We start from the raw sequence: 10,083 nt of genomic DNA, 5'->3' as shown, positions 1-10,083 counted from the left end.
TTTAGTTCTTATGTAAGAGTGTCATGCTTTAAAAAGAAAGAACCCCCACCTTCAGAAGAAGTACATTATACAGTGGGAGGGGGGAGTTTGGGCAAAGGTGAGGGGTACTGTGGTGACAAGTGGAGAATTGGTAAAATATATATATATATAAGTATATACACATACATCTATACTGCAGCGCAGAGGTGACGCTTTGCGTGGGCCTCTATCACAGTCATTGGTAAGCTGAGGTAGTTTCCTGGAATTACCCTAACTACTTTTTGAGAACCGTTTGGGTGCAAACAGTTCATTGATGTGGTACAATTAATCCCCCTATGTTACCATACAAAACTGAATTCAATTTAGGAAGCATCTGCATAAAAAAAAAAAAAAACAACTTAAAAATGCCTGTTCTCATTTCAAAAGGTCTGTAGTTGAACGCTGCAGCATAGTCTTTCTCACACAACCACAGGCAGTCCCCAGAAACACAGTTCATGTGAATGAGAGATGAATGAAATGGTGGTAGAAATTACTCTGAATAGGCAAAACTGATACTCAGTGCTATGAACTGTATTATACTTGAATACAGTGGATCTAGTTATACTCCAAATACATCAAAAACAAAAACTTTGATCGGGAATGTAAGTTCTTCAATTCAGTTTGACTTTAATCAAATATTTGAATTGAATTTAAAAAAGGTCACAAGCCCAGAGACATTTGGAGTTGGAGTGAAAGATATGAATTTGAATTGTTGCTGGAGCTTCTTCTCCTTTCCCAACTGTCTGCACTTCAGCAGTGACCCAATTTGTACCAGAAATCCCTACTCTGCTTCTAATCAATGATTTGTAACATTTTTAAATGACCACAGGATATTTATGTTTGTGTATTATCACAATATGACTCTAAATAAAAAAATAGGTGATAAGATTAATGCCTAGTTTTAGGTGGATATGGTGGACGAGTGTTTGCTCTAAGCTCCTATTGCCTATATAATAATAACTAATAATTCCCTCTGAAATATTAAAGGATGTATTTTTGAAGTGACATTATCTAAAATACTTCAGTGAAATGCACCTAAAGATTTTAATCAAGTACATGACCCATTTCCACCACCACTTTAAGTTTAGTAGGACAGTCTGTTTAACAAACCTATGGCCAAGTGGTAAATGGAGAGTTTTGGGGTCCTTTTCCTCAGTTGGCACTCTAGCCTTGATCTCGGGTGTCTGACCTCCATCTGTTTACCCATAAATCTTTTTAATGTGACTTATTTTTTCAGGCGAAAGGACAATAGTGAAGTCAAACATATGTAACAACTGAACTAGCTGTCAAATCTAGATTACATTTCAGTGTCTTTTCATGAATGAACCCACTGAAGTCTGATTCACTGCCTCTTCTGCTGAAAAACTGAAATGTCACAATAATCAAAAGTACAGGACGAACTCATTCAAGGGGAAGTTCATTGTGCAACAGGAAGAGGGTGTAACTATGGTTATCTATGCCAGACCCCTTTTTATAGACCCTTCACTTTCAGATTTTAGCTTAAATACTTGATATTTCATATTCATTCGTGTGTTTATACAATTTCAAATATGACTGTGAGTGTATTAATCGTCGATTCCCCATTATAAAAAGTATGAACTCACAAGAGGAGTTAAAATAGTGGATAGCTGAACGTATCAATAAAGATTTTAAAGCTCCAAAAGTCCATATCGCTGAAGATGCTGGAATTTAGTTAAAAAAAAAAAGTGTTACTCATTGCATTGCTCCACGATTTCACAACCAAAAGGCCGATTTATGATTTGCAGTAGTTCAAAGTGAACCCACAATTGTGTCTAATGTTGACTCACTATGCAATGCACAGCAAATAGGTGCAAAACCTCAGACTAACTTTAACCGTAAAGCTACAGACCTGTTCACTTTCTTTGCTTGTAGGATTGCTCAGAAGCAATTTTTAAATGGCATAATAGCTCACCAGTTGCTTATTTTTCTATAGGCATATTGTCTGTTGCAGCAGTTGTTCCCCGATGGTAGTCATTCAATACACAATCATTTTCAACAAACGGCACTGGAAATATCCAATTATGTCCAATGTCCAATTATTATTATTATTATTTTTTCATAATAACCAGTTGATGTGTAAGTATGATCTGTTTTTTCCCACTCACTGAGCTATTTTTAACACGAGGGGGCAGATCACCTCCAAAATCACACTTTAAATAAACTTTCCCTTGTTATCAAAATCAGTGAAACAAGACAAAGTTCACAAATGAATCAGTATTTCCGTTATTTTTATCACATGCTTTCACACCAGAACTACAACCACTAGAACTTCAACTTGACTGAATTTCGTGCCACCGTTTCGCTCAGTACCTTGAGATTAGTGCGGTCAGATATCCATACTGAATATGCGAATGCGAATGCAAGCGCGCTGTACCGGAAGAGCTTTGAGACTTTCCCTGTAGCTCTCCAAATTAATGGAAAAATTGCTTGAGAAATGCACAAATAGCCGCGTTATTAATGTTCCGTCTTGCAGCCGCTCTCTCCAGCCAGATGAGCGAAGGAGATTGCTCGCTAGCATGTCGGGGGGTTCGCGTGTAAGAAGGCAGAAACAGATCATTTCCACCCAGAATGGGAAGAGGAAATTTTATTTACCTTATAGTGAAAGGCAAGCGTGTGTGTGTGTGTGTGGCATACATACATTCAGTATTTACTTTTAATATGTTATTTCAAAATGGCTTTGTTCTATTGCTATTTGCTGAAACTCATTCTTTTCAGATGGAAATATGAATAAACCCCATATGTCCTCTAGAGGGCACAATAACAGTGAAACGTCAGAAAAGTGCTTTGGATCCTTCTTATACATTTCTGTATCTTTGACTTAATGCACGAACAACTTTTTATTTTTGGTATGTCAGTTAATTACAGTCTTTTCTTGGCTGCATCAATTTGAATGTGCGTGTAATTCAAATACAGGCAAATAAAATGCCTGAAGTTGGAAGTACAGTGTTAGCTGTCTTTTTCAAGTAACAGTTCAATAGGTAGGTCTTGCCTTTCACCAGGGCCGAGATCAGGGATCTTGGACTTAAACTGGAGTCCTTTCTGGTCACTCCATGTCGTCTTTAAATGTCTCACTTAGTTTAGCCCCAAAGATCTGACAACAGTAAAATATCACACTACAGTCTATTAATTCCACAATTAATAGTCACAAAGTCATGTCTGATAATACTTCTGTATATATATATCTATATATAGTTTTTTTTAATTTCATTTATTGAACAGTTTATTGAACAGAAAAAAATCCTCTATTTCAGACAACCTGACAACAATAATAAACAATAAAGCCATAATATACACGTTTAAAAACCACAAACAACAAAAACAAAGTGAACTTCCACAACTAGATCCCATAGTTGCTTATGACTTTGAAATCAAGTTTTAATACGTTAAGTTGCAATACACCCTATTCGTCACAGGGCCGCAGCATGAAACTACTAAGAATGACTACAACTCCCAGCCTCTCTGAACTCGGAAGTGGGAATAGTTCAACAGATGGTTGTTCCTCGTTTTGTACTCCGTGTACACAGACCGAGCTTCGGCGCCGGGCGGCCACATAGATTAGAGTTTAGAACGCGCGGGCACCTCTCCTCCGGGGCACACAGGTGACATGAAACGAACAGACTGTGACCGTTCAGACGCCACACAAACGCCGGTACGGTCGAGTTAGCAGAGCAGGACGTATCGTTAACAATACGGTGTGTGTGAGAGAGAGAGCCAGCTCCCCATCAATGAAACCGTTGGACTCAGATGAGGAGGAATCCGAGCAGCTGTCTGCTTACTTACAGGAACTGAGGCGTAAGTTGACTTTTACAGCGTGCTAAACATGCTAACTTAAGCTACTCCACAGCTAAACGGTAAAATAGAGTTGTTCAGCTGTGCCATGGGGGGGTTAAGTGGTGTCACTGCCACCTGTTGCCTGTACGCAGTCTAATGAGGAATCAAGCATCCTGAGACCTGTACTGCATCATCAGCTGGGCAACTTCTGGCTTAACTCTTACGATAGCTATGGTAACTGATGCTGAACGCCTAACCTGCTCCGGTTTAAATTCATCTCAGAGGATCAGATCAAAACCTACCAGCAGCCAAACTACTGACCCATCAGAAACCTGAAGACCGAGCGTTCACCAAACGTCTCACTACATTCCCTAAAGGTTGCGTTGACGTTTCAGGAAGGTTATGTGTGTATAAACGTCAGAGGACTTGCTCTCGTGAAATGGAAGTGCAACTAATCATTATTACCATTGTCCAATGATGTAGTTCTTGGATTATTATTATTATTATTATTATTATTATTATTATTACTATTATCTGATCAGGCTCTCTCTTTTTAGATGTCAGGAAGGAGAAACCCGAGGTGATGGTTATGAGATGTCTGTCTATAAAAAATGTCTGTGTACACATGTTGACTTCAGAGCGTGCCAGCCAAAGTATCCAGCACCCACACCCTGATGGAGAAGAGGTGGAGGTGGCCAGTGGCAGTGATGGAAGTCTCTCCTCCAAAATGGGAAAAGAGGAAAAGGCTGCATGGAGCCATAAGACACAGAGTGATGCAGGTGACTCAGGGATTCTGTTCTTGGCGGTCAAATTGTGGTCTGACAGTGGATGATTTGTCTTTTGCAAGTAACAAAGCTTGGTGTATGCTTGTTTGCTTTGTTTCTTTCGGCATTGAAGTCAATCAACTAAAGAGCCTTCTACTGAAGCAGTGCAGGGACATTCCTCCTCCTCTCTCTCCTCCAAAGAACCAATGTTCATCCAAGGTAGAAAATTTAACTTTCACATGGCAAAACTATTTACTGCAATAGCTCTAAGAAAAGCTAATTGCAGAGCAATCTGTGATCTGAGATTGTCAATAGTTAAATGGTCCAGATCATTCTTAATTAACAGTCAACTGTCACTCTTCTTTCCCATGTTAGAAAGGACAGGAACAGGAGGGAAGGTCCTGTTTGCCTGCCTTTAAAGATTTGGTCCCAATGGTTCACAACCAATCAGAGTACATTCAGCACCTGGAGGCTGAGGTCAATCTATGCAAGGTAAGTCCACAAAGATGAGCGTGTCTCTATCTTTATATTAAGCTTTTCTTTGTACCAGTGTGCTGACTTCAAAATGTTTTAATCCTTTTCTGTGTGTGTAACCTCAGGAGCAACTTCAGGAGATGAAACAGTGGACTAGGGTGGTGGTTGTGGAAAATGAGAAGCTGCAGTCACAACTCAAATCCAAAACTGTGGATGATTCTCTGAAAGATTACACAATCCACAACCCCATGGTACTGGGTGTATATTTGTGTGTTTCAATGTGATCTTCATACACTTGTGTAACATGTGTAACAGTTTTGTGTTTAGGGTGGCACAGTGCAATGGTGGTTAGTTAATTACCTGATCAAAGTGGTAAAGCTGACTGTCCTAATGTGTTTCTCAGGTGAATGAAAGCGTAGAAGCCAACAGCCACAGAACTTCGACTTTAGGCCACAGTGGACCACAGAGAGGAAATCAATCAACATGGAAAGATGAGCTGGTAGGGACGAAGGACCTGAGCTGCAAAGAACTGTTAACTTCTCATCTTCCAGGTTTATCGCCAGTCATAAACTCTATGTGTTGAAGTCTTGTTGGTTTCTATGTTGATTTCATGGCATTACATTGTGTGGGGGAAATTCCTATCGTGCCCATGTGCTCAAAATAATTTTTTAAGTAATAGTTAACAGGTAGTGCATGTTGTTTTGTTTTTTTTTCTCCTCTCTCTTTAGACTTTTCCCTATTTGGGGTCACCACAGCAAATCAGCTCTAAGTTAACATGCAGCATATCTGTCCTATTTTATTGTGATCCAAAGCTATATATTATTTTCTGATCTGAAAGTTGTTATGTTCCACAGGAACAGTTGAAAGTTATCTACCAGGCCCAGATTCAAAGCTTAGAGGCTCAGGTCATCTCGCTAAGGTCAGTGTACTGATGGCAGTGTAACCAGTAACTGGGGCCTCTTCCTTTTTGTTGAGAAAGCATTAAAAGCTCTGTTTCTCTGTATCTCATCTTTTTCTTCAAAAAACAGGAAGGATCTGTCAGTTAGTCAAAAGGAGTGTGAAGATGTGAAGGTTCGTCTGAGACACAAGGAGAAGCAGGCTGTGGATGCACTGAGGGCTCAAGGAGCTCCCCGTGTGGCAGGGTTGTGTCTAAAGTGTGCACAACAAGAAGCTGTATTAGCTGGGACTCACACAAATCTGCAAGTCCAGACTATTGACAGGCTCACAAAGTTAGTAATCAGACGCACACACACACACACACATTTTGCTGATCACTCAGAAATTATATACAGTGGACGAAGTTTTCACGTTTTTTCATTTAAGGCTTAAATGCATGATTACCTCATTGCACTCTGAAGACTATGTTAATGTCTTAACTATGATTTCATGATAGCTCATGTGTAGATGTCATATGATGTCTTGGCTGTATGGGTAGCTACAGTGCCATGTACAGAGTCGGTAAGGTACAAAAATATGCATCCCCATACTTTTTTACCCTGTCTGTTGACTTTCCAGAGAGCGTGACGAGTTACTGGTGGCTTTGCGTTCTGTGAGGGCTAGCCAGCAGGAGGCACAGCAGAGGGAATGGTCTGCCTGCCTCCAGGTCAAACAGGCTGTGGAGATAGCTGAAGAAGCAAATCTGCACAAAGCTAGGGTTTGTAAAACAAACACAACTTTCCAGCTCTGCTTTTGCAAAAGCAAAAAGAGAAAGAAATTATCGGAAAATCTTTGGAAATTATTTCCTATTGTGGTTTGTTAACTCCGGCAAACCAACTGTATTTGGATGAGTGTAGGTGGAAGTGCAGTGTGAGCAGTTGTCCAGGGAGCTGACTCGACAAAGGGAACAACTGGAACGAGAAGCACAGGCCTTGCAGCAGAGACTGGCCGAGGCCAGAGAGGAAGGCCGGGAAGAGGCCCGTAAACAAAAAGATGAGCTGGCTCACACGGTAAATCCCATTTATTTACCTACTGTCTTCAGTACCAGAGTTCTGTTCCAAGCAATTTTTTGTGTTTAACTGTTTGGGGTCCATATTGGCAGTCCTTATTGCTTCCATATCAGTACCATTAATACTTTGTAAAAATAATATTTGAATGGAAACTGTTTGAACCAGGTATCTAGCCTCTCCCAGTGTGTTGCTGAGTTGGAGGGGCAGTTGGACAGACTTCACAGAGATAAGAATTCACTGACCAATCAGCTGGAAGAAGCTCTTCGCAAATTTACCAGTCTGGAACAAGACAACACAAAGGTACTTAGTGCATAGTGCAAGATGTTTTTTTGCTACCATATTGTTCAAATGAGTGGCACTTTTATGGGCCTCATAGTTTAACTGGTTGAATCAAAGTGATCTTGGAAAACAAGTTAAATGTTTTTTGGACCAGGGAGCAGTGATCAGAAAAAGATTCCTTTTATGCCGTTTGTGCGTAATGCCTCTTTGAATCCACTGGATGGTAGCAGAGCTTTGTCTATTGCGATGCCTCTTTTCTGGCTGTCCATGCTGTAATATAGAAATATAGAAAATGTGCTTGCCATTAATAGGAAAGCGTTAAATAAATTGCAGCAGCAGGCTGCAAGGTTTAACTTAAACTGTAAAACTCTGAATACATTTCAGAAGATTAAATCTCGTTAATCTATACCAACTTTACCTTCTGAGCAATTTTTTATATTTTTATATCATTATACTTTTTGTAATGCTACTAGGATTTATCATTATGTTTTGTTGTTTATTATTAGAAATAAATGATGATGCTAAAAATAATTGAAGCACAGAATGTAGTCATTTAAATGTAATGATAAGAAAATAATAGCTGCTAGTTTGTTCAATGTTACATTATGCTGTATTTGAGTCAGTGAGACTTTCCTTGGAAAAATTACACGTATAAGCAGATAAGCATGATAATGATTATAAAGACAGTGATAAAAAAGGTGAATATGATAAAAAATATAATTGACAGGAAGTAATATTCTTAATTAAACGGCCTGACTTTTTTTTACGAGTGCCTGTCATCTCTAGATGTGTGTAGAGTTGCGGTATCAACTCAGCCAGGCCCAACTGAAGAAAGATGAGGCAGAGAGAGAGCTCAGAGAGCTCAACACCAAGACCAGCAGACAAAAGGAAAAGGCTGCACAGGTACATCTGCATTCAATCTGCTGATAAGTCAAGAAGTAAAAATTTATCAGATGATTTGGATTACATCAGAAACTTTAACGTTACCAGTCAGTTAGTATGTGAGTTCTAAAAAGCACAACCAAGGACCCCTCAAATGTTTATTTTCAAGCTTTTAGATTCGTCACATATAATTTGAGCATATAGTTATCAAACTGCCCATGGGAAATAATGAATGTCATAGTTACAAATTACAAATCACAGTTTTACGGTTTGGACCAAACAATTAAATAATTTTTTTGATGATTAAACTTCATATATCTTATAATTGACAACTTTTACATGAGGTTGTAATCAGCCTCTGACATTGTGTTTATTTGAGGGCATAAGGTGGATTATTGTGAAAGATTTCCTTACCACCTCTTCCCTCCCTTCTTGCATCTCTGCGGGACAGGAAGTGGAAAGGCTGAGCTCAGAGCTGGTTGGCTGTCGGCAGCATCTGGAGGCGGTCCAAAAGGATGGGAGCCAATGGCAGGCCGAAGCCCTGAGCCTAGCAGAACAGCTGGCAAATGCCCAGCGCCAACTGCACCTCACCAGGTAGTACCTAATCCTATTATACATGCCACCACACTCACGCACACACATATACACATAGCACTCCCCTCTGCCCAGCTCCTGCCCAGCTCCTGCCCAGCTCAGCCCAGTCCAGTCCAGTTCAGACCAGCACACCAACTGTACCGCACCAGGTAACAGCTAATCCTATTATACAAACCACACACACATAAACACACATGCGCGCCGCTGTGCCATGGTCCTGGTACCAACTGGACCTCACCAGGTCACCTCTAATCCTGTTAAGCATGCCACAACATAATGCAATACGCACACACAGACACTCACACACATATATTTACACACACACAAACACACTGCCCACTCTGTGCCACCAGGCCAGTGCCCAGCCCAGCAACAGCTCCAGCAGAGCCAAAATGGAGCTTGAGCCTTTCTTCTGTCCCTGTCACACACACACACATGCACAGAAAAGTGTGGCTGATAGTCACTGGACAGCCTGGCCTCCGTGCCACCTGCCAGTGCCCTGCACCCGTTCTCACAACGGGTACTACCGGCTCTCCCCTGTTATCTCCATCTTCCCTCTTTCTTTTTATTGCTGAATATTTCTATTCCATTTTTTCATGTGTCCCTGTATCATGTCCTCAGTTCCTCTTTCATCTTTTCACCCTTACCTTTCACACATGCATTTATCTTTTCTACTGAGGGCTTGTTTGTGTTCATGTCTTCAGCTGCCTTTTCGTATCATTTTGTTTAATTAAATATTAACTTTTCCTTTGTCAGTATGCATTCCTTCTCCTCTCCTTCCCTCGATGTCCCTTGTCATTCTCTGGCTGCCGTTCCCTTCCAGACCATTCACTGCCAGGGCCATGCCAGCCCATGCCAGCCGCCCAGGGCACTCTCTCACCCCTGCTGCCCACAGCCGAGGTGTCTGAGATGGGCACAGATGTGGCGGTGGTGCCCTGTGGTGCAGAAGGCTGCGGGAGAGTTTGTTCAGTCTATGTATTTGTGTGTGTGCATAAGTGTATATTTGTATTTCTGTGTCTATCAGCCTGGTGGTGCATGTGTTTGTGTCCACTGCTGGTCCTGGCTCTGATCTGTGTTTAAGTGTGTTTTTCTGTCAGCTGGCCAGCGCTAACATACTGGCTACATGGCGGGCTGTGATGTGTTTTAAGGGATGAAGCTGTGTGTGTGTGTGTGTGTGTGTGTGTGTGTGTGTGTGTGTGTGTGTGTGTGTGTGTGTGTGTGTGTGTGTGTGTGTGTGTGTGTGTGTGTGTGTGTGTGTGTGTGTGTGTGTGTGTTGCGGCCAGCTGTGGAGAATGACATGCATATTAATGTGGCAACATGATGACTTTGACCTG

General features: G+C 41.0%; 1 protein-coding gene across 2 annotated transcripts in view; it reads left to right on the top strand.

The window, feature by feature from the left end:
• The first annotated feature begins 3,575 nt into the window (after positions 1–3,575).
• Positions 3,576–10,083, top strand: part of sdccag8 (SHH signaling and ciliogenesis regulator sdccag8) — a 41,489-nt gene continuing 34,981 nt past the window's right edge. For both annotated transcript variants that reach the window (XM_029520652.1, XM_029520651.1), the window contains exons 1-13: positions 3,576–3,831; positions 4,449–4,589; positions 4,708–4,793; positions 4,950–5,066; positions 5,174–5,299; positions 5,452–5,547; positions 5,903–5,967; positions 6,077–6,277; positions 6,564–6,702; positions 6,842–6,994; positions 7,160–7,294; positions 8,060–8,176; positions 8,607–8,749. In XM_029520652.1, coding sequence (XP_029376512.1) covers positions 3,765–3,831; positions 4,449–4,589; positions 4,708–4,793; positions 4,950–5,066; positions 5,174–5,299; positions 5,452–5,547; positions 5,903–5,967; positions 6,077–6,277; positions 6,564–6,702; positions 6,842–6,994; positions 7,160–7,294; positions 8,060–8,176; positions 8,607–8,749 — 1,586 coding nt within the window. In that variant the 5' untranslated portion in view covers positions 3,576–3,764. The remainder of the gene's footprint in view (positions 3,832–4,448; positions 4,590–4,707; positions 4,794–4,949; positions 5,067–5,173; positions 5,300–5,451; positions 5,548–5,902; positions 5,968–6,076; positions 6,278–6,563; positions 6,703–6,841; positions 6,995–7,159; positions 7,295–8,059; positions 8,177–8,606; positions 8,750–10,083) is intronic.

Source organism: Echeneis naucrates, chromosome 15 (assembly GCF_900963305.1).
Source record: "Echeneis naucrates chromosome 15, fEcheNa1.1, whole genome shotgun sequence".
Taxonomy (NCBI): domain Eukaryota; kingdom Metazoa; phylum Chordata; class Actinopteri; order Carangiformes; family Echeneidae; genus Echeneis; species Echeneis naucrates.
This window is presented reverse-complemented; position numbering and strand designations above follow the sequence as displayed.